This window comes from Cervus elaphus, chromosome 23 (assembly GCF_910594005.1).
Source record: "Cervus elaphus chromosome 23, mCerEla1.1, whole genome shotgun sequence".
In the NCBI taxonomy this organism is placed as follows: domain Eukaryota; kingdom Metazoa; phylum Chordata; class Mammalia; order Artiodactyla; family Cervidae; genus Cervus; species Cervus elaphus.
The window spans coordinates 29871913-29896815 of NC_057837.1; the positions used below are offsets into that span (position 1 = coordinate 29871913).

General features: G+C 43.3%; 2 protein-coding genes across 11 annotated transcripts in view; one reads left to right on the plus strand and one right to left on the minus strand.

Moving 5' to 3' along the window:
* LOC122681669 (S-acyl fatty acid synthase thioesterase, medium chain-like) overlaps positions 1-15030 on the plus strand; it is a 39380-nt gene extending 24350 nt beyond the window's left edge. For 6 of the 10 annotated variants that reach the window (XM_043883972.1, XM_043883974.1, XM_043883976.1 and 3 more), the window contains 5 exons: positions 4034-4172; positions 6338-6437; positions 7369-7529; positions 13189-13271; positions 13902-15030. In XM_043883972.1, the coding sequence (XP_043739907.1) occupies positions 4034-4172; positions 6338-6437; positions 7369-7529; positions 13189-13271; positions 13902-14041 (623 nt within the window). In that variant the 3' untranslated portion in view covers positions 14042-15030. The remainder of the gene's footprint in view (positions 1-4033; positions 4173-6337; positions 6438-7368; positions 7530-13188; positions 13272-13901) is intronic. The other 4 variants (XM_043883979.1, XM_043883980.1, XM_043883982.1 and 1 more) reach the window with 4 other exon arrangements.
* A 2032-nt stretch (positions 15031-17062) lies between these two features.
* LOC122681670 (acyl-CoA-binding domain-containing protein 7-like) lies at positions 17063-24376 on the minus strand. Its single transcript, XM_043883983.1, has 4 exons — positions 24225-24376; positions 17570-17687; positions 17403-17465; positions 17063-17323 (listed from the first exon to the last, which is right to left on the minus strand). The coding sequence occupies exons 1-4, from the start codon at positions 24234-24236 to the stop codon at positions 17250-17252; spliced, it is 267 nt and encodes an 88-aa protein (XP_043739918.1). The 5' UTR covers positions 24237-24376; the 3' UTR covers positions 17063-17249.
* Between the last annotated feature and the right edge of the window lie 527 nt (positions 24377-24903).

A 24903-nucleotide genomic window follows, 5' to 3' on the forward strand; every position in this document is an offset into this window, starting at 1 on the left:
ATCAGCAAAATGAAAAAGCAACCTACCAAATGGGAGAAAATATTTGCAAATAAAACCCCTAAGAAGGAGTTAATAGCTAAAACATACAAGGAACTCATACAACTCAATACCAAAAAACAATGATTTTAAAATTGAATAAACAGAGGAACTGAATAGATGTTTTCTGAAAGACAACTTACATGGCCAACAGGTACATGAAAAGATGCTCAACATCACTCATCATCAGGGAAATGCAAATCAAAACCACAAGGTATCACCTCACACCTGTTAAAATGCTGGTTCCCAAAATGACAAAAGCATTGATGAGGACACGGGGAAAAGGGAACCCTTGTGCACTGTTGGTAGGAATATGAATTAGTGAAGTTACTCTGGCAAACAGTATGGAAGTTCCTCAAAAAATTAAAAATAGAACTACCATGTGATCCAGCAATTCCACTTCTGGGTATATATTGAAAGAAACAAAACTGGTTATCTCAAAGAGATAGCTACACGTCCCATGTTCATTAGAGCATTACTTACAATAGCCAAGACATGGAAGCAACCTAAGTGTCCACTGATGGATGAATGATATAGAAAACGTGATATCTAGATAGACAGATAATGAAATAATAGTTAATACTGAGCTGAAAAGAAGGAAATCCTGCCATTTGCAACATCATGGATGGATCTTAAGGGCATTGTACTAAGTGAAATAAGTCAGACAGAGAAAGACAAATACTATATGGTATCACTTATATGTGGAATCTAAAAGAACAAATTCAGAGAACAGAAGTGATTGGAAGAAAGGGGTGAAGGTGGTCAAAAGGTACAACTTCCAACTACAAGATAAATTCCTCTGATTTTAAACGGAGCAATCCTTGCTATAGATGCGCCTGGGCGTTTTTCTTATGTATATATTCTTGCTGTTGCTCAGTCTCTCAGTTGTGTCCGACTCCTTGCCACCCCATGGACTCCTGCAGCAGGCCACCCTTCCCTGTCCTTCACAATCTCCTGGATTTTGCTCAAACTCATATTTCTATTTATGCTTCATTTCCTGTGAGTTTCTCATCAGATTCTTATGCTTACTTTTCCAATTGATTCTCTTCTTTTTATTGATGTCTAGAAATTCTTTACATATTTATGACCCTAATTTTTTAGGTAGTGGAGGTTAAAATGTCTTTCCCAGTCTATGCCATTTCTTTCTTCACATGTTGTCTTTTGATCCATGGAAGTCTTAAATTTTAATATAGTCAAGTTTATCTCTCTTAAAGTTTGCACTTCTTACGGCTTACTGTAAAAAGTATACCCTAACTGTCAGTCACCAAGTTATTTGCCAATATTTTCTTCTATCAATTTTTTTTTCCCAGTGGGTTTTGTCATACATTGATATGAATCATTTTGTCATATTCAAGCTAGAATTGACTTTTCTATATCATGTAAGAGCTAGGTTAATAATCAGCTGACTTGGTTATTCAGAGACCTACACTTTCCTTCCCACTGATTTTAAATGTCAACACAGTCAAAAAGTAAGTTCCCACACGTATGTCGTCTATCTCTAAGCTCTCTATTCTGTGCCATTGGTCTATTTGCCTTTCTCATAAATTTAAGGCACTTCAATGCCTTGTCCTTCTCAGCCACCCTGGAAACTTGGTGTCTTATATTCCTGATACAAGCCACAATGGTGTGATCACTCACCTAGAGTCCTGGACATCCTGGAATGCAAAGTCAAGTGGGCCTTAGGAAGCATCACTACAAACAAAGCTAGTGTAGGTGATGGAGTTCCTACTGAGCTGTTTCAAATCCTAAAAGATGATGATGTTAAAGTGCTATACTCAGTATGCCAGCAAATTTGGAAAACCCAGCAGTGGCTTCAGGACTGGAAAAGGTCAGTTTTCATTCCAATCCAAAACCAAGGGAATGCCAAAGAATGTTCAAACTACGCACAATTGCACTCATTTCACACGCTAGCAAAATAATGCTCGAAATTCTCCAAACTAGGCTTCAACAGCACGTGAACCGAGAACTTCCAGATGTTCAAGCTGGATTTAGAAAAGGCAGAGACCAAATTGCCAACACCCGTTGGATCAAAGAAAAAGCAAGAGAATTCCAGGAAAACATCTGCTTCGTTGACTATGCTAAAGCCTTTGACTGTGTGGATAACAACAAATTGTGGAAAACTCTTAAGACATGCGAATACCAGACCATCTTACCTGCCTCCTGAGAAACCTGTATGCAGGTCAAGACACAACAGTTAGAAACAGACATGGAACAATGGACTGGTTCCAAATTGGGAAAGGAGTACATCAAGGCTGTATATTGCCACCCTGCTTATTTAACTTATATGCAGAGTACATCACGTGAAATGCCGGGCTGGACAAAGCACAATCTGGAATCAAGATTGCTGCGAGAAATATCAGTAAACTCAGATATGCAGATGACACCACCATTATGGCAGAAAGTGAAGAGGAACCTCATCAAGAACCTCTTGATGAAAGTGAAAGAGGAGAGTGAAAGAGCTGGCGTAAAACTCAACATTCAAAAAACAAAGATCATGGCATCCAGTCCCATCACATCATGGCAAATAGATGGGAAAACAATGGAAACAGTGACAGACTTTATTTTCCTGGTCTCCAAAATCACTGCAGATGGTGATTGCAGTCATGAAATTAAAAGAGGCTTGCTTCTTGGAAGAAAAGCTATGACCAACCTAGACAGCATATTAAAAAGCAGAGACATTACTTTGCTGACAAAGGTCGGTCTCTTCAAAGCTATGGTTTTTCCAGTAGTCATGTATGGATATGAGAGTTGGACCATAAAGAAAGCTGAGCTCTGAAGAATTGATGCTTTTGAACTGTGGTACTGGAGAAGATTCTTGAGAGTCCCTTGTTCTGCAAGGAGATCCAACCAATCAATCCTAAAGGAAATCAGTTCTGAATATTCATTGGAAGGACTGATGCTGAAGCTGAAACTCCAGTACTTTGGCCACCTGATGCAAAGAACTGATTCATTGGAAAAGACCCTGATGCTGGGGAAGATTGAAGGCAGGAGGAGAAGGGGATGACAGAGGATGAGATGGTTGGATGGCATGACCAACTCGATGGACACGAGTTTGAGCAAGCTCCGGGAGATGAAGGACAGGGAAGCCTGGTGTGCAGCAGTCCGTAGGGTCGCAAAGAGTTAGACACAACTAAGCGACTGAACAACAAGAAGCCATAGACAATCATTCTGTTAGCATAGGCTCATGACTGGAATTTTTATTTTTTTTATTTTTATTTTTTCCAGTTTTTTTTTTTCATTTATTTTTATTAGTTGGAGGCTAATTACTTTACAATATTGTAGTGGTTTTTGCCATACATTGACATGAATCAGCCATGGATTTACATGTGTTCCCCATCCTGACCCCCCCCTCCCACCACCCTCCCCATCCCATCCCTCTGGGTCATCCTAGTGCACCAGCCCCGAGCACTTGTCTCACGCATCCAACCTGGACTGGCAATCTGTTTCACACTTGATAATATACATGTTTCGATGCTATTCTCTCAGATCATCCCACCCTCGCCTTCTCCCATAGAGTCCAAAAGTCTGTTCTATACACCTGTGTCTCTTTTTCTGTTTTGCATATAGGGTTATTGTTACCATCTTTCTAAATTCCATATATATGCATTAGTATACTGTATTAGTGTTTATCTTTCTGGCTTACTTCACTCTGTGTAATGGGCTCCTGACTGGAATTTTTAATTCCCTCTTATTTTTTCTCTTTTCTAGTTATACCATTTACCTTAGTGTGAGCCAAACTCTGCATGCATGTGATTCATCCAGTGTTTCTAAACGTTTTTTAAAAAATTCTAAATGTTGGAGAGTATTTTTCAGATATGTAGTCTGCTATAGCTTGTGTTATTTAATCAGCAAATTCTAAAATTTTTCTCTCCTTACATTTGACTAATATTATTCACATCTTTGAAACTCTTCCCACCATATTAACTTAAGCCCTTTCACAGTATCACAGCAACCCTCCCACCATCTGCACACATTAACCGTCTTCCTTTACTTCCAGTGCATGCCATACGGCTTGCTGGGAGAGAAAGTCGGCTTGACGAACCTTTTGCAAGTGACATGCATCAGGTGGTTGATGAAATTGCCTGTGCCCTACTGCCGATCATCCAGGGTGAAAATTTTGCATTTTTTGGTCACAGGTATTTAACCTCCGTTTTTTTTTTTTTTTTTTTATTGTTGTTGTTTTTAAACCTCTGTTTTGAAAAACATTTGGGGGACTTTTTTCCACCACAGATCCATGGTTAACGTTGTCCTCTGTGTCTTCTGGGATGTGTGCCTTTGTTTTAGTTTGGTTTTGATGTTTCACCACTGCTTGAAAGAATGATGGATTCAGTATGGTTAGAGCTCTTCTCAAATGAGAAAGTCAGACTGAAAGAAGTCCTAGTAGGGACCGAAAAGATGGAAAGGCCTAGTGCTGAAATGAATGGAAACCTCTCCTTCAGGAGTGTGTAGATCCTAGGCTTCTCTTGGTATCTTCTCTTTTGAAAATAGCCCCAGCATGTTGGGTAACTCTGACCAGCCACGGCTCTTACAATTGGCCAGTCTGTACAATCATCTGACTTTTTTTCCCTTTTAGGCAGAAAGCATTAAGATTTGTAAAATCAAGACTCTAGCAGCAACGTATATCCCATTTATTTTTAAAATTAAAAAGGATATAAAGAGTATGTATTTCTTAAGCTAATCTGTAGGATTTTAAGGTTAAATCATAAATATCAGAATTCTGTCTGCCTCTTACTCAGTTTGACCTTTGGCAACTTCCTTGGGTTTCTGAATTAAGTTTCTTCCTCTGGGAAGCCGGAATGATAATGGCTCCATTTCTGAGGATTAAATGAATAATAACCATAAATTACTTGGTATTAATTATGGTAAGGACTCAGTACATTTTGGCTCCTGTATTATATATATTTACAGATACGATTGAGCAAAAAAAAAAAAAAAAGAAAAATCAAAGTATCCATTATCCCAGATAATCCTTCAGAATTTTGATGTGGCTCCATAGTATTTTTGCATGTTGGGATCCTATTTTATATTTCTTCCTAATTTTCCCCCCACTTAAACTATTGCTATGGAGATCTGTAATCGCTGCAAGATGATTTTGTCAATTCCTTTTAAGAGAAGAATTATTTCTATCTTTTTTTCTGTTATAAAAGCACTTTGATGACATTTTTGTAGAAAATTTAGTATACATTTCTTATAAATTTCTTAAGGACCACATATCCAGAATTTAGGTTAATGACATACACATTGATAGAGCACTTGATAGAAATTTCCAAATCACCTTCAGTTTACACTCCAGCGGCAATGACCATGGAACTGAGTTTCCTTTGTTCATTGCTTGAAGATAGTTGCAAAAAATGTTCTTGATCAATACTGTCTACAAAATATAACTACGTAATGTCTACAGCAGTTCACAAACTTTTTACTCCTGGCATTGCTTTAATACTGGGTTGACCAAAAGGTTCGTTCAGGTGTTTCTGTAACATGGTATGGAGAAACCCAGACAAACCTTTTGGCCAACCCAATACTTCTGGAAGCATTGAGGGGATCAACGAGATTTTATGTGTGGTTTATCCATCAATATTTACCATATTAGAAAATAAAACTATGAAACTTTCAAGATACTTAACATTAATAATCCCCTTATATGCTGCTATAAAGAATACATACTTTATGCAAGACTGTATTTTCCCAAAAAAGCACTGTGAGAAGAGTGGCACTATTTTACACTTTGGCACACATTTGGTACACTCTGGCACACATGTCTGGCTTATTAGAAGGCAGCTAAGATTCTCTCTTTTGCATTCCAACTGTGCTGATAACCCATGACACACGTGGTGTATGGAAAACTCAACTATGCTCTCCTAAAAAAAGAAAATGAGAGTTTAAAAGGGAAACATTTTAACAATATTCTAAAAATGGCTTCAACCTCACAGACCACCTGAAAAGGTGACAGGAACTCCTGGAAGTCCCCAGACTATACCTTGAAAACTGCTGATAAATATTAAATACATAGTGACATCTATCTTTCAGGGAGGAAAGGAAATTTAAATTAATTTCAAGACATGGTGGAAATCAGTATTCCATCTTAGTCTGAATTATCTAGGATGTCTTGAAACACTGCTGATGTTGCTGCAAATCATTGAAAACCTACCATTTACAAATAAGTTAGCTATTATTCAACTAATGTAAGCTCTCCTTCGGTCTGTTTCATGATCATTGCTGTGTTTATGAGTTCTTGTGGACTTCTGATGTATTATGAATTTCATTGAATAGTTATTGTCATGTTTTTCTTCCCCAAATGTAGTATGGGATCTTATATTGCTTTTTTTACTGCACTACATCTGAAAGAAAAATATAATCTAGAACCAGAACATTTATTTGTGTCAAGTGCAAGCCCTCCTCATGTAAGTAATTTCATTTTCCTTAGGGAGGGTGGTGGGAAGGATGGAAGTGCAGTGGGGAAATCAAGTCATTGTTTTCCTTTCTGATGAGTTTTGATCACCAGTAGACATGGTGATGAATAAAAGATACTATTGGTTAATGAAACACTCACAAATCTCTTTCACTGTCATCTTCTCATCTTTGCTCTGAAATGCACTTTAACTGTTTCCTGGTCAGTGCCTGCACTGGCCCAGGCATCTCCGATGAAAACTATTGATTCTAAGTGTATTTTCCTCCATTCTGAGTCAGCAGAGAATTTAACTTTCAGCAGACTAACTGGATCATTCTTTTTTGGTTTTTTTTTTTTTCATTCTTTTTTTTTTTTAATAAAAAATGTTTATTTTTGGCTGTGCTGGGTCCTCATTGCTGTGCACAGCTTCCTCTAAGTTGCAGAGAGCCAGGGCTCTTCTCTAGTTATGGTGCAGGCTTCTCACTGCGGTGGCTTCTTTTGTTGTGGAACGGAGCTCCAGGGCACACAGGCTTCAGTAGGTGTCGCACATGGGCTCAGGAGTCGTGTCACACAGGCTGAGTTGGTCCACGGCATGTGGGATCTTCCTGGACCAGGGATTGAACCAGTGTGCCCTGCACCACCAAGGCAGATTCTTTTCCGGTGGTCAGGTACTCCTGTCTGCCATCAGGTGATGTTCTGTGAGCACTCCTGTGTCTGAAGGTGTATTCCTGATGTATCCGTGGAGAGAGATGTACTCCATGTACACCTATGTCTCCACCATCTTGCACTCCCCACAAGGCAGATTCTTAACCCCTGGACCACCAGGAAAGCCCTCATCAGAGAACTCTCAAAATCACCGAAAGGGAGAGTAGAGAGCATTCAGGGTCTGAACAGGTGCTTTAAATGAAATGTCAGAGTAATGTTTTTACTGTTTCATGTCAAAGGCCCGACTTCCTTTCCTCAAAGATGATATGTGTGTCGAACAAATTGCCTTTTTACTGAAGGAAATGGGAGGCATTCGTGACGATTTTGTTGGTGATGAGGAACAGAGTCAAGAATCCTTTACCAAAGTGTTAGCAGATCTTCACATTTTGAAAGATGTCATGTAAGTCATTGAGGCATGTTTTCTTTCTTTCTTTTTTTTTTAAAATTATCTATGGAAGATGCAGGTTGGCCGTTCTCTGAGGATGCTTATCCAGGAAGGCAGAGTTTGACTTGTTTTCTTTTGAGGCCCACCTGTGATATTTTTGCTGCCTTAAAATGGAGCCTGGGCATGGAAATTACATTAATCAAGGATGAACAGGGCATCTTTATCTTTTTTAAAAAATGTGGTTCAATGTGTGTTGGGTTGGCCAAAAGTTTGTTCGAGTTTTTCCATAAGATCTTACAGAATCCCCAAATGAACTTTTTGACCAATCCAGTATGCTTTATCACATAAAAAAAAATTTGTTGCATAAATTACTAATGTCAAAGGATGCTCATCTTCTTAGGGGAACAGCAGAAGGGGATCCCTACTTATTAAATATGTGGAGGTGATCCAAGACAAGGGAGTGGTTTGCTTCTTGGGGGAATTTTGTTCCAGAACTCATTTGGTTCCATGACACCTGACTATTCCTGTCTCCTGAGAGGTCTCATTGACATTTGATCCTTCTAATAGGACTGAAGTCCTAATGTTCCAGATACTGGCCCTAATAAACTGAAACCATAAGGTTCTTCCTTTTCTACCCTCCCCACAGCAGGTCCTGTGGGGCCAGCGTTTGGCCCTCAGTCACTATGGTATCCCATCGTGCGTTTCTTCAGTTCCGTCTGGCTCTTGTCTGCTTTGGGGAGGAGCCGGACACACGGGTCTGTGCTCCCTTTCTTTCTGCCACAAGGCCTGGAGCTGAACCTAGAGCCTCCACAGGCAGTGCCTGTGAGCAGAAGTTTATACAAATAGCTTTAAAAAAAGAAAAAGGGGCGCAGACTTGAAGCACCTTGGGAACAGAGACAATCCGGTTCATTTTTATCACATCTCTGCGTTCACGCCGACGCCCACCTCTACTCCACCACTAGGGGCACTAGCTGCCCTGGTCTGTCGTCTCTCTCCATTTCTACCCCAACTGTCTGAGCAAATGTGGTCCCCACAGGGCTGTGCTGTCTGTGTTCCTGGCTTAGCATGGAGTCAGAATCCAAGAAACACCAGTCCACGTCCGACATCCCCTACTTCCACCAAAGGAAACGTGATTCAAAGCACTGTGGACATTCAGTGAAATAGCGTAGGCAAAAGCTGCTTTTTAATTAAGCCTCGCACAAACATCCTTCTGTTGAGGCTGTTCACCAGGATCCAGACCCCTGGCCTAGCGGCTGTGAGATCTGGATCCAGGGTCCCGCCTCTCAGAGGAAGGGATGCTGAGAGTAAACCCCTCAAGGTGTGGTAGGTGAGGAGGCCAGGAGGGCGTGTTTAGGAGACGGCGTGGATATGGCACATGACAAACCACCCTCAATTTTTAAAAATCCAACCCAACAATTCACTACCAGAGGCTCTGGTGACTTTGGGGAATTAACATTTGTTAAGAAGAACCCTGAGTGTTGGAAAGGGAGCCGAGGTTCAACCACAGACCCTGAGAGAAATTGAAATAGAGAAGTTCATGACTCACGGGTCATGGAGGAGGTCCACGGCGCACCTCGTGGGGCCACACGGGGAGGTCAAGGCCGACTGCAGGCAGAGAGGTGGCCGGACCTGATGGACATGCCCTTAGGCGTGGGTGGAGGGCTTTGGAATTCCCAGGCTAAGTCCGGATTGGTCAACTTGAACCCCAAAGAGCAGGTTTTGGTCAACTTCATGGGAGGTTTACCTAAAAGGTATACAAGGGAAGGCTCTGGGGGGCCCGGAGCAGCTGTCACCTAGGCCACTGGGGGAGGGTCACAACAGGAACTCACCTGTGTTTGTGACTCTGCACGTGCTCCAGGAAGGCCGAGGGTCAGGTCCAGACTCTCACAAGCTGCCTGGCCACACAGCATGGATGCTGAGGCACCAATATTATAAAGCAGTTTAGCTAAACTCTCAAGAGCTCTCAAAAGAAACCTCCCCCAGACTGAAAATAAAAGTCACTCACAAGGATATTCCACTTGCAGAATTAAAAAAAAAAAAAAAGTTTTTTAATAGTCTCACCCTCTCCCCAGCAAATCAAACCTCAGGAGCTACTTATAAGGATTCACTTCCTCCCTCCAAATCTCAAATGTCCTAAGCTTGTTCTGGATTCTCCCCTTTCTGCTTCCGCTCCTTCCCCTTCCTCGGTCTGCTCTCCTCTCTCCAGCTCTCCGCAGCACTCAGCTTTTCCCAATATACATGAAATCAGACCTGAAATGTCTCTCCACCCTCTCCTTGCCCATCACCCACCCCCAAGGCTCAAAGCCTGGAGGTCAAAAGGAAAATCCGAGGCAGGAGGGAAGGCTTTGCAGCTTCACTTCACTCAAGCTGCCCTCCTGTCCTACTCGGACGAATGCACAGTCCTCTTCTCTCTCTGGGACCCTGACGACACACAGGTCAGGCTGGCTGTCATCGTCCCAGGGCTCTCAGATGTTCTCCTTTTTTTAAAACTTTTTTTTCTTTTCGTTTCAGTTTCGATGATTTCCATTAACCATCTTCATGTTGACTGATTCTTCGCTCAGCCGTTATCAAATCTACTGAATAGCTTGTCAAAGGAATGCCCTGTTGCTGCTACTGCTTATTTCTAGAATTTCTTTTGGACTCTTTCTTGCAGTCTTCACCTCTTTAATGAACTTCCCCATTTGTTCACATATGTCCATTTTTTCCATGAAATCCTTTGGCATCTCCATCATAGCGACTGTCAAGCCCTTCTCTGACAATTCCAACATCTGGGTCTTATTGGAGCCTTGTGCATGTGTGCTAAGTCACTTCAGTCGTGTCCGACTCTTTGCAACCCTATGGACTGTAGTCCGCCAGGCTCCTCTGTCCATGGGGTTCTCCAAGCAAGAATACTGGAGTGGGTTGCCATGCCCTCCTCCAAGGGATCTTCACCATCCACGGATTGAACCGGAGTCTTTTATGTCTCCTGCTTTGGCAGGCTGGTAATTTACCACTGAGCCACCTGGGAAGTCTTATTCTTTTAATTACTTTGCCTCTTAACAATGGAGGTTATATATTGCTTTTTGTGTCTGATAATTTTTTTTTTATTGAAAGCTAGGTATCATGCATAAAACAGATATTCTATTGAAGGATATCATGCATGGAACTGACATAAATATACTTTATGATTTGAGCACATCTCCTCTGGCAGGCCCTGAATGTGGGGAGTTGTGTCAGTCCAGACTGGAGAGGAGCTGAGTTTCGGTTTTGTTGCTACTATGGTTACATTTCAGGGCAATGGTTCTCCCAAGTTACTGTGTGCTTACTGTGGAGACTAGACTGGAGGATTTTTCTCAATTTTTCTGTCTCTCTCCAGGCTCTCCCCCACTGACAACTGTTGTTTGGCCCCCTATGTGTGATGCTAGCATCTGGGGTAACACGGGGAGCTCTTGGATATCCGAGCCAATCTTCAGCTTCAGTCTTAGCCAGGTCCTCTGTGTCTAGGCCTTGTGGGTGGGTCTGGTGGGTATTAGGTGGAAGTTTCCATTCCCTCCCCAGAAGTAGAAGATTTTCCCTTGGCTTTTGTATAGAACTGGGGGCCTGGCAGCTCAGCTGGTAAAGGATCCACCTGCAATGCAGGAGACCCTGGTTTGATTCTTGGGTCACGAAGATCCCTTGAAGAAGGGATAGACTACCCTCTCCAGTATTCTTGAGCTTCCCTGGTGGCTCAGGTGGTAAAGAATCTGTCTTCCTGTGGGAGAACTGGGTTTGACCCCTGGGTTGGGAAGACCCCCTGGAGGAGGACATGGCAACATACTCCAGTATTCTTGCCTGGAGAATCCCCATGGACAGAGGAGCCTGGTGGGCTACAGTCCATGGGGTTGCAAGCAGTTGGACACAACTGAGTGACTAAGCACAGCACAGGGGGCCCAAGACCCTTCCCATTCCTTCCCCCAGGGTAGAGGGTTAATGCTTCCATTCCCTACATCCATGGATCTTCCCATGTGCCCTGGGCGGGGGGCGTGGAGGGGGTGTTTGATGCCCCTCCTCCAGCAACTGAGATTTCTGCTTAGTAGGAGGGGAGGACTTGACTGGGGGCAGGGTTAGTGTCCATCTCATGGTCGCATCCAATTTCCTGCTGTCCACCTGCCCAGCAGAGAGGGCTATTTCTGACCTCCTGCCTGTTCCTATTCTTTCTCGTGAACCCCTCGTGGGGGGCCATGGACAGGAGCCTGTGAGTCAGTGTGAACTGCCTCTGACACATCACCCCACGCTTGGTCCCCAGCACTTGAGCATTTGTAGCTGGTTCCTTCTCACCCACATGGACAGCAGACACCCCTTCATCCTGTGCTCTGCCCACATGAGACAGTCCGTGTGACCCACCTCTCCTTAGAGGGGCCCAGCCTTCCCTGGAGTTCGCTATCTGGTTTGCCTTGCAAACTCAGCTTCCTGATGAGTTCAAGAATTTATGGTTTTGCAGTTTGTCAGGCATTTTTCCTTGTTAGGCTGTGAGGGGCACTCCTGGTTTTCTACATTCCAGGCAGAAGTGGGAATTCTTGCCCGGACTATTGAAAGAGACAACCCTTTGTCCCCTTCAGTCTGTTCTACACATTGTACCAAAAGGGAAGACTGTCAAGTCTGGTCATGATATGCCTTGCCCTAAATCCTCTTGGTGGCTTCCTGACTCTTAGGATGACCAGATCCCTTCAGGAGACCTACACGTGGCCCTCGCTTGCTTATTATTCTGTTTTTTGGTCACACCACGTTGCCTGTGGGATCCTAGTTCCCTGACCCAGGATTGAACCTGCACCCCTTGCATTGGAAGCTTAGAGTCCTAACCACTGGACCACAGGGAAGTCCTCTTGCTTGCTTCTTCTACCGCAATTTGTCCCAATTCTCCATTCACTCATGGAACAAAAGCCACCTGGTTTGTGCTCACCTGGCCCCTCTTTCCCTGCCATCTCTGCCCGTTGCCGAGTGTTTCCTATCTACTCAGATCTCAAGTCTAACCCCATGTTCCAGGGAGTCCCTGCTTGATGTCACTCCACCCCCACTTGTCACGTGTTCACAGATCACCCTGAACTTGGTGACCCATCTGTTCAATCTGTTCAATCGCCTGGCGACTTCATTAATGTCTGTCTCCCCAGCCAGTCTCTAAGTGGCAGGAGGAAAGGGGCTGTGCTTACCCAAGTGTCCCTAAGGGACTAACACAGCCCCAGCACCAGCTCTCAGCAAATGGTTTCCTGCTGTTTTGATGAAACTGAGAATCGGCAGAATCAACTCAGGGGCCCTCTGTCCATAAATCTGCATCTGTTCTGCGCACAGCAACCCTCTGCCGAACAACGGAGGCCTGGGGGATAGAGAGGTGGCCATTTCAGGGGAATGACAGTTGAAGATACTATATAACCAGCCCCATTTTGAGTTGGACTGGGTGCCCAGGTGCCACCTGCCTGCACCTGGCTGTTCCAGAAGCCAGAAGATCTTAGAAAATAACCTGGACCACAGTGACTCTCAGGTGCTGACACGTAAAAGTGCCATGGATAAAAATAAAATAAAATAAAATGTTTGTATTGCTGTAAACAGCAAAAGGGAAGGAAGTGAGGACTTGTTTGATTTAAATGAGGTTATTAATAGGAAAAGATTCTAGGGGGTGTCTATTACGAAATGTTACAAACCGGCATCTTTATATTTGCAGCTGTAACACACACTCTAAGACTCGTCTTTCTTGTGACATAACATGCTTTTCTGGATCTGAAGATATACCAGCGGATATGGAAGGTGAAATGATTTTGATGGCTTGAGGTGTTTTATTGAGATATCTGATGATTTCCATGCCAGAGTTGCTGGCAGGCCTTGCAGCACAGATCTGATTTTTTTTAAAATGTCCTGTACTAGTACATAAATCCAGCCATGCACCTTTTTTCATACACTACAAGGGGATGTGTAATATCCATGCTTCTTTTTTTATCCTTAAACTATTGCCATACTTCAAGTAAGTGTCTTTTTGAAAAAATTCACTTGTATAAAAATGGTCTGGTCAGTACAGGGCACAAACGCCAAACAAAAGTATTAGTTAAAAGTATTAGTATTAGTATTTAACTAATACAAAAGTATTAGTTAAAAACAACAACAAAAAACCTCTCAACTGGCAGTTGCATGGAGTAGAAAACTGGTCCCAGTTTTATCTAGTGTAAATGGAGAGATGTCAGTTCTGTGTAAAATGAGAGAAGGCAGGTAATACCACTGTATACTGAGAGGTCTCTGAGAAATTAGAAATTCAGGATGCACAGAACATGAAACCATGGGAGTAACTCTACCACCAGTGTCAGCTCTTAGAAAAGTAACACCTGGAAGTAAATCTGCGGGTGGTGGCATCATTTGTTATTAAATACAATTCTGTTTTTTCAGCCTGGAAAGATGTAACCAGTGGAAATTTTGAAAGTTTTGTGCTTCCAGGACACCACTTCTATCTTCTGGAACCTTCCAACACAAGCTTCATCAAGAAATACATAACCAAGTCTCTAGAAATATCAGCGCTTGCCTCTTGACAGATACCTCCCCTTCTTGGTCTTAAAACAGTCCCATTGATCATGTGATACTCTTCTTCGGTGTTTCAGAGTAGCTTAGGAGTTTGTTTCAGAGATTGGAAAATGATCAATTTGCTGCTGTCAGGGTGATGTGTTATCTACAAATGTATTTCCCCACAGAGCATTTACATATCTGGGGGATGCAAGATGAATGGGTCAAGAATACTTTCGGGAGGGTCTTTCTTCTTTGTATTAGAATCGCATTTGGGTCTCATCTGTGGAAGGTTTGTCAATGAAGTTCCTGCTTGGTCAATGATTCGTTTCTTCCTTTCGGTTATTCTGACAGTGAAAATCACAGACAGGGGAAGTGCTTGAAATGAAATGACTGTTTCATTAACACACTGGGGCCCAAAGCCTGATCTCATCTTTTGAAATATAGGGTTGCCCCAATCAATGAGGAAATGTTAAAATAAGACAGCCCTGAATAATCATTGCTGCCTGTCCTGGCAAGTCCCCGGAATGCCCGTAGCCCTCTTAGGTTCTCTTCTAAGGGGTTCCTCCGACCTGGACTGCTTGCTGTCTGTGTGTGTTCCCGCTGCTGTTCAGGCAATGACCAACTGGGACTCAGGGTGACTGTCCGGAGTCTAGTCCTCAGTGTACAGAGGGTCAGGCACAAATGCCAGACCCAGCAGGCTGCCTCAGCTTCATGTGTGATCATCTGAACCAGACAGAGAAAGCAAGCACACCAGTTGGAAACATACAGGAAAGAAAAGGGAAAAAATTAAGTAGGAGACTGACCTGAGTCAGAGCAACGGCAGACCACCACTGGTAGGATTCACAGATGCCTACTGCCCGGGATGGAGAGGCACCATATCCCCAGGGCTACGTGGGTCCTGCCATCTCTGCCGAGGCCCAAACCGTGTTTGTCTCTTGGAATCCTGGCTGTTTAACTGGCACCTTGATTTGTTATCTCCCTTGGTTCTTCACAATAAAGCCCCTACTGCATGCAACCAGTGTCTCTTCCTTACGGCTTCCAAAGCTTAACACAGCTTGACACGCTAAAATGTCACCTTCTAAAGCACGGATGTGTTTGGGATCACATAATATGGGGTCGTGTTTTTGTTGGTTTAAAAATAGTATATAGAGAGTCTTAGTGAGTAAGATTAAGGGAAATACACACAAGAGGGACTTTTTAGAATATATCATTCTTTTTAATATTTATTTACTTGGCTGTAGTGGGTCTTAGTTGCAGAATGTGAACTCTAAGTTGCAGCATGTGGGATCTAGTTCCCTGACCAGGGATCAAACCTGGGCCCCTGCATTGGGACCTCCGAGCTTTAGCTACTGGACCACCAGGGAAGTCCCCATTGTTTCTTTTTAACAAAGTGAAAATAATATAAAATTCATTGTCAGGGGGGAGGGTTTTGAGTTAAAATTCATGTAATACATTTGAGTTAAAGGTAACCTCAAGAAACTATGTTCACCGTTTAGTGTGCACTGAACTGTGCTTTACTCTTGGGTAGGATACAGGGCTCTGTTCTAGAAGGATTGGTGCTAAAGGAATCTAGATTTGTGATTATTCATTTGAACAACCTGTAGTTACTACAGTCCACAAATAGGAATCTCATGATGCGGCCGATGCCAGCCTTTTGGGGTGGAGGTGAGGTCCACGCAGGAACAGCTCAAAGAGTTTCTGAGCCCTCCACTGGAAGAGGGTGTCAACTTCATCGTGGAAGACTTCTGTCTTTAGGCAACACTTAGTAGAGAGGAGAATCACCTTTAACTTTCCCAAGTTTTCCAGATTAGAAATCAAGCTAGATTTGTTTTTCATTAAACTTTTTATTTTGCGAGAACTGTAGATTCACATGGGGTTCTAAGAAATGACACAGAGCTCCCCAGCTTCCCCAACATCATGCAAAATTTTTGCAACATCATGCGAAATTCTAGTGTCACTGCCCAACCAGGGGATGACATTGATACAGAACATCCCATCACCACTGGATCCCTCCTGCTGGCCTTTTAACATCCTCCCTCATTCCCCTCCTCCTTGGCAATCACTATTCAGTCCTCAAGGTTTGCAATTTTGCCATTTCAAGAATGTTACATAAACAGGATCATACAATATATAACCTTTTGGGACTGGCTTTTTTTTTTCACCCAACATAATTCCCTGAAAACTCATCTAGTCAATCCAAAAATTTTTTTCTTAAGTCACATGAAATCAATCTCTCCCAGTGCTCACACAACACCAAACCTACACCCTTCAGCAGGGGACAGAGGCACTCTCTCTGGGAAGACTTCTAGCCTGTAGAATCTCAAATGGATGTTAGGACTCTGAAAATGAGGCCACCTTCTTTCAGAGAGCCTGTGGACACCAAAGTGAGACTGCAAACTGGTCCAATAGACATTCCAGATTCTTCATTTTCAATAAAACTGGACTTTAGAGGCATACTGTACAGTCTGTCATCACCAGCTACTACATTTCAGCCTGATGTTTTTATTTGTCCTAAGCATAGAAACTTGAATAGCTGATAGCCCATGACAGCTTTTCCTCTTTCTTTGAAGAGCTTGAGATAGACTCATAAGTTTATTTTTAAAAATTTTGTTGCTTGCTCTCATCTTTTATACAGTATACACTTTAAAATGAAGGTAGGATAAATACAGGTACCTCATTCAATTCTTAACCTCTGAGATCGACATTTTCCCCTTACCCTACAGATGCGCTTTAGCCAAAGCTTCAGTAACTTGCCTCGGGTTACCTATAAATCAGTCACTGAAGGGAGCCTGGAGCCAGATGTGTCTGTATTGCCGAGGCTCTGCATTGGTGTGAATCCCAAAGCTACACAGAGAAATGAATTGACCCTTGTGATTAGTTCTTAATAAACTGTGCTGATTATACCAGTAAGACCACTTCACTGCAGAAAAAACAGAGAAGCCAAAAGAACAAGCTTTTTGTGTACACACACACACTACACTAAAAACTAATGTTTTTGTATACAGACTACAAGAGCAACACTTTAAAAATAACTCTTTAAAATTGCCTGGTTTTAGCAAGTAAAATTTTATTAAACATGTAGTTTCAGCATACCTCTAATTCAGAATGACAAGTCATGTTACTAGCAAAAATACTGATGATCCATCAAGAGTTACAGTGCATTTCTCCCCTAAGTATTAGGTCACGATACCATTATGAAGGCTTCAAAAGGAAAATTCTCTCATGGGCTGAATTCTAGATTCCGTATTTTTCTATTAGCTCTCTTGCTTTAGAAATATAGGCACTCATGGCATCTTCCTTTGATAATCCTAGAAAGATACAAACAGGTTGACTCACCGACCGATGTAGTTGGAAATTAAGAAGGTTCGTGTAACACTTAAAAACTACCTTTTTGAAGGTTCCAGGCTTCCCACTTAGCCTTTCCTTTTAGATCTAACAGTGTTGGACACTCTGCCAAAAGAAGGAAAGATACATTCACAGAGTTACTTGTTATTCTATGCTTCTATACTGTTCAACGAAGTGTACTGTTATTTTTTAATATGACAGCACAATACCAATATCTATGTCTCCAGTTACAGACTGTTTGTACAGTCCATAGATCTCTTTTAGTTCCTCATCATCTGGCCTGGTTTTCAGCTTCTTCACGTCTTTGGCCGCCTTGTCAAAATCAGCCTAAAACAAAAAGTGCATTTGCTAACTTTAGGCAGGTTTATCTGCTTCAGGAGAACTTAAAGAGGACAGGAAGCTTTCAATCAGAAATGAACTATTACTGCTCTGGTTCCACCAGGATTATCCTTATTTTAATTTGTGGATACTTCCTTTGGTCCTTACCTGTTACACGGACAATGCACCTACATATTTGATACAGAGAACAAAATAAAATTCTTAATATTTAAAATGTTTATCTAAATGTTTAAAAACTGAAGAATACATAAATAAATGGAAAGATAGTCCCTGTTCTTCAATAGAAAACATTAATAGTAAAATGTTCATCTTACCCAAAGTCATCAACAAATTCAATGCACTTCATTATCAAAATTCCAATGGCATTTTTCACCGAAAGAGAAAAAGCAATCCCAAAATGTGTATAGAACCATAAAAGCTAAAGCAATCTTGAGAAAGAAGAACAAAGCTGGCGGCATCACAATTCCTTATTTCAAATGATATTACAAGCTATGGTAAGCAAAACAGTATGGTACCGACATAAAAACGGACACAAAGATCCATGGAACAGAGTCAAGAGCCCAGAAATAAACCCATGCATATATGGTCAATTCATTTATGACAAAGGAGCCAAGAATATACACTGCAGAAAGGACAGTGTCTTCAGCCAACAATTCTGGGAAAACTGAATACACGAGCAAAAAAATGAGACTGGACCCCATCTTTCACCACATACAAAAATCAACTCGAATGAAAGATTTGAACATAAGATTTAAAACTGTAAACTACTAGAAAAAGAGATAGAAAGTAAGTTCCTTGACATCATTCTTAGCAATGATTTTTGGATGTGACACCAAAAGTAAAACTAGTTAAAACAAAAATAAACACAGGACACTATAGCAAACAAAAAACTTCTGCACAGCAAAGGAAACTATCAACAAAATGAAAAGGCAACCTACTGAATGGGACAAAATATTTGCAAACTGTTTATCTGATAAGGGGCTAATATCCAAAATATATACAGAACTCGTATGACTGAACAGCAAAAAAAAAAAAAAAAAAGCAAAACAAAACAATCTGATTTAAAAAGAGTCAGGAGATTTTTCCACAGAAGATACATAGTGATCTGAAACAATGTTCCACATCATTAAGCATCAGGAAAATGCAAATCAAAACAACAATGACATATCTCCTCATATCTGTAAGAATGGCTATGATCAAAAAGGCAAGAAATAACCAGTGTTGATGAGGATTTGGCGAAAAGGGCACCCCATACACTGTTGGTGGGAATGTAAATTGGTGCAGCCATTGTGGAAAACAGTATGAAGCTTCTTCAAAAATTTAAAAAAGAACTACCATGTGATCTCACAATCCCACTTTGGAGTATTTATCCAAAGGAAATGAAATCAGTATCTTGAAGAGACATCCAAATATACTAAAATGTGTCAATACTAATGGCCTCTATTGGTAAGTTTCCTGTTTGTTTTTTTTTTAAATACCATCTATACTCTCCAAATTTCCCATAATGTGCATGCACATATTGTGTCTATAACAAGGGCAAAGTTAAAATGCTACATTACTTCCCTCAGCTTCCTAAGGGCAGGACAGGGCAAGACTGTCCAGGAGGTATAGGGATCCTTCCCTTCAGGGTTGGCAGGCATCTCAGATGTTCTATTTGCTGTGAAGTCTCGTGCCATCTTCCAATGACAGCAACTCAAGTCCTTTTGGCAAGCTAAGCCTTGATACGAATTCTAAGGCTTCTCAGAAACCTGCTAAGTCCCTGCCTTCCAGGAAGGAGTTTTTGGAAGACTGTGCTTCATGTTTTGAGGGGTATGGAACCATCTAACAAGCTCATGAAAGTCTTGGACCCTCTCTATCCAAAAGTGGAGCCCTTGACCATTTCCCAGGCAATTTCAGAGGTCCCCTCTCTACTCTCTCCCCAGGCAGAGGAGAAAAACCCATTCCAGAGCAGGGCCCAGTGTCAGTCTTTCTCTCCAGCATGCCCTTCCCTGGCACCCCAACGTCATGCACTCATGTTTTACGTGGCAGTTTCAGTGTGCCTTCTCCCAGCCCAGCTACGATGAGCCGTGGCGGGAAAAACATTGGGCTCATGTCAGGATCCTGGGTTTTAATTCTAGCTTGGAGACACACTGCCCTGGGACTCTGTGTAAGCAATGGAGCTCCCATGAGATTTGGCTTCAGCTAAAAAAAAAAAAAAAAGGCATCAACCTTAGCCGGGAAGCATGAGGATGAAACAAGAATAAGACCGTAAATATTCTTGACTTCATTCTGTTGACTCTGCCAGCCCAGAGCTCACCACTTGTATCACACTATTGATTCAATATGTATTGAACACCTCTGAGGGGCCAGGCCTTGGGAGAGCAGACAGGGATGAACAGGGCAGCCAGCTTTCACAAAGCTCAGCATCCTGTGGGAGATGAGTGGGTCACAGTGATCATGTGATACTTGCTCAAGCAGAGGAGCAGTAGGTGTCCTGGGACCACAGAGAAGGGAACAGTTGTGAGGGTGGAAGGCACCTTCTCAGAGAAGATGATGCTTAGTTGAGCCTGGGGTGGGGTCAGTACCTAGCGGATGGACAGTGACAGGGAAGCGGGTTCCAGGCAGACCTAACAGTATTTATTAGGGCTCAGCACAAGGCTGGTGGGAAGGTATTTGTTCCCCCCAAGTATCCAGAACAGAGGATAGGCACAAACATTCATCTCAGTAGCAACAGCCTTGCCTTACAGAGTGCTGGCAGGTGGGAGGAGCCCATCTGAGCCCTGTACCTCCTTGTTGAACACATGAATGAAAAGTGAGTAGATATTAGGAGGGTCTGAAATTATCATAGGTTGCCAGGGTCTAGCCCCAGCAAGATCCAGGGGAACCCTCAGGATGAACGGCGTCGGCGAATGAGAGAGAGAGTGAGACAAAGCTCGGGGCTAAGTCTAAAGTTTATTTTCGCAGGGCCCCTTTATACCCTTAACAACATCTTTTGGGGGGAAGTGCATATTGTTTACACACAGGTCATCTCAAAACATTACAGCAACTTGACCTTCAACAGAAACTGGATGTCACCCACATACTTTTTCGTTCACAAGAGTCTTTTTTATCATTTGGCCTTCAGGCCTGCTAACATTTTATGGCTTGCACCTGGTGTGACTTAAGCAACTTCAGTAGCCGACCCTGTTTTTCTTATAATTAATCTATTTTCTTTCTAATAAGTGTCATCTCTATGGGAACTAGATAGGATTACATTTTTACAGAACAGAAATGCGAAGGACTGCAGAAACAGCAGACATGGCACAAAACAGGCTCTCAGTCTAAAAGTTAACTACCTGCAAGAAGTTGCCAGCTAATCTCTCTCTAAAGTATTTTCTATTAGGCACATTTGTGGCTATCATATTTGTGGAGCTTTTCTCACCCTGTGAAGGGGCCTATGCTTAATAGTTTCTTTTGTTAGTGTACTGTGCTTAGGATGTTTAGAACAATCAAGAGCATTTTGTGCAATGAGATCACACATTTCTCAAACAAGCCAGAATGCCAGCAAAATGTTTGAAGTGAAGCATTTCCTTCATCCCTGGCCCCTTCATAGCGTACCAGCGTCCAGGAGATTTATTAATTAGGGTTTTAAGTTGGTCTTTATTCAGTGAAAGAGGAGCAGGAGAGCTCTCGGCAGGCAACACAAGAATCTGCAGCAGGGCAAACAAGAACAGCAGCAAAAGCTTTTAAGTTTCATTAGGTCCCATTTGTTTAGTTTTGCTTTTATTTCCAATATTCTGGGAGGTGGGTCATAGAGGATCTTGCTGTGGTTTATGTCAGAAAGTGTTTTGCCTATGTTCTCCTCTAGGAGTTTTATAGTTTCTGATCTTACATTTAGATCTTTAATCCATTTTGAGTTTATTTTTGTGTATGGTGTTAGAAAGTGTTCTAGTTTCATTCTTTTACAGGTGGTTGACCAGCTTTCCCAGCACCACTTGTTAAAGAGGTTGTCTTTTTTCCATTGTATATCCTTGCCTCCTTTGTCAAAGATAAGGTGTCCATAAGTTTGTGGATTTATCTCTGGGCTTTCTATTCTGTTCCATTGATCTATATTTCTGTCTTTGTGCCAGTACCATACGTCTTGATGACTGTGGCTTTGTAGTATAGTCTGAAGTCAGGCAGGTTGATTCCTCCAGTTCCATTCTTCTTTCTCAAGATTACTTTGGCTATTCGAGGTTTTTTGTATTTCCATACAAATTGTGAAACACGTGCATCCCAATGTTCATCGCAGCACTGTTTATAATAGCCAGGACATGGAAGCAACCTAGATGCCCATCAGCAGATGAATGCATAAGGAAGCTGTGGTACATATACACCATGGAATATTACTCAGCTGTTAAAAAGAATTCATTTGAACCAGTTCTAATGAGATGGATGAAACTGGAGCCCATTATACAGAGTGAAGTAAGCCAGAAAGATAAAGAACATTACAGCATACTAACACATATATATGGAATTTAGAAAGATGGTAACGACAACCCTTTATGCAAAACAGAAAAAGAGACACAGAAGTACAGAACAGACTTTTGAACTCTGTGGGAGAAGGTGAGGGTGGGATGTTGCGAAAGAACAGCATGTATATTATCTATGGTGAAACAGGTCACTAGCCCAGGGGGGATGCATGAGACAAGTGCTCGGGCCTGGTGCACTGGGAAGACCCAGAGGAATCGGGTGGAGAGGGAGGTGGGAGGGGGGATCGGGATGGGGAATACGTGTAAATCTATTGCTGATTCATGTCAATGTATGACAAAACCCACTGAAAAAATAAATTAATTAATTAATTAAAAAAAAAAAAAAAAAAAGAAGAACAGCAGCAGAAAAGGGAGGAGGATATAGGGTAGGGTAGAGGCCGAGGCCAACCTGGAGGGTCCCTTATCCTAGACGGCTTTGCCTGTCAGGTATTTTCCTCGTGACCTCGTCATGGATGGGGTCCCAGACGGCCTTGCCTGCCTGATTTTCTTCATGACCTCGTCACAGGTGGGACCTCCCATAACGGCTCCCAGCAATAGGTGAGAAACAGATTTTTTTTTTTTTTCTTTTAATCTTTGGCCACACCTCACCACATGCAGGATCTTAGTTCCCTGACCAAGGATGGAACCTACACCCCTTGCAGTGGAAGCACACAGTCTTAACCACTGGACCACCAGGGAAATCCCAGAAACAGGGACTTAAAGGTACAGTCATTTACACTTACTTCCAAGCACTCTGGGCCAAAGGGAAAGTTGGATAATGTTCCTGTGCTGCTGCAGAGCTGGGCTCGCGGCTTTGGGTGAGGAATTTCAACGCCTGCTGAGCTCACTCTGCTGGAGCCCGTACTCAGCACCCTGGCTGAAAGCTGACCTGCTGGATTTCCCCCGCGCCTGTGCCTAACGGGTCTTCAAAACAACTGCCTTAAAACCTCTCCTCACACCCTCTCCCGTTCCTGTTTTCGCAAGGCCCCCCGACCCCGCCCCTAGTGTAGCAGTGACCCTGGAGTACCACGGTCACATGGGGTGCATCCTGCCATGTACCCAATGCAAACATTTAAAATTTTTAAAGAATATTTAGTGGTGACAGAAAGCTCATAGTACAAATTAAAAAAGAGAGAGAGCGAGAGAGCAAAATTATATAAAAAGCAAAGTGTGTGTATAAACATATACATTCACATATCACATAGATGTTTCTCGAACACTTGAGAAAGTAACCTAGTGCTAATGTGGTTATCACTTGGGTGAAGGAATGTCTGATGTTCTACTTTATATTATGGGCTTCCCTGGTAAAGAATCCGCCTGGTTTCATACCTGGGTTGGGAAGGTCCCCTTGAGAAAAGAATGGCTACCCACTCCAGTATTCTTGCCTGGAGAATTCCATGGACAGAAGAGCCCGGCGGGTTACAGTCCACGGGGTCACAAAGAGCCGGACAGGACTGAGAAACTAACACTTTCCCCTTTTTCTTTTTTACTTTACATTTGTTCCCTTTCCCCCAAATTTCCACCCTGAACATAAACTTTTTTTTCCCTCCAAAGACCACAAGAACAGTATATTTAAGATCGTGGTTTTCCAGATCTCTGCACTAGCTTGGAAGAGCCCCTAGGCATGCCAAGGAGCAAGGGGAGGCCGCCCACACCTCCCTCTCCAGGATGGGAAGAGATGGCTGGGCAGGACCCGCCGGGTCCGCTGGGAGCAGCCTGGCGCCCGCCCTCCCGCGGCGGGTGCCTGGTTTGCGTCTAACCAGTCCCCGGGGTTCACAAGAGTTGCCATAGGGAGCCCGGCACGCCGTCAACAGAATGCACCGGTGCGGATTACGCGCAATAAGGGGGCGCTGGCGATGGGGTGGGCGTGTCTCGGGGGTCCCCGCGGACAGCTACCGGGGACAAAGAGGACTGGCAGCAGCGGCCCGAAGTGCCGGGTCAGAGATGCGCCGCGACCCCGGCGGGGCGTCACGCCGGCCCCACGCCCCACTCGAGCGCTTTTCTCCGGGACGTACGCTCCTCCCCGCCCGCAGCAGCGCGCGCACACCCAGCTCACCTGCAGGGACATGGCGGCTAAACCTGGACGGTGCCTGTCTCTAAGCGCCGGGTTCCCGGGACCCGGCGCCCAGCGACTCCTTAAAGGGCAGCGCGCCTCCGCCCGCCGGCTCCCATTGGTCGCGCTCCCGGGCCCGGCCTATGCCCATTGGTCGCTGGCCCGCGAGGGCGGGGCTGGGCGGTGAGTGACACCGTCCGGGCCCGCGGGGCCGCGCTCTTCTCCCAGCCTAAGCCCTGCAGAGAGTTGTGCGCTGCCAGAGGTTGCAACTGGCAAGGCGCAGGGAAGAGAATTTAAATGAGCTCCTCTCTGCCCCTGACTCGCTCTATTCATTCTCTAGAGGTTGTTTGCAGGAAATCCTGAGAGGTCTCTCCAGGGCACTGACCTCACTTGGGATTCCTTTTCATATATACCTCTGTCCTCTGCATGATTCTAAGAGCTTGGGTGGCAGACAGCGTTTATCTGGTATCTCTGTCTCCCGACCCGTCTTGAGGCACAGCCCACCAGGAATGAAGAGGTAGTTTGCCTCTTCTCCTCATTATAAAAGGAGAGCCACTTACATTCTGAACACGCTCTGCAATCATCCCAACTGGATTTCAATTAGGGTAAAAAAAAAAAAAAAACCACACACACACAGGACTCTTCAACATGACCCCATTCGCCAGGGGAACAAACCCAGTGT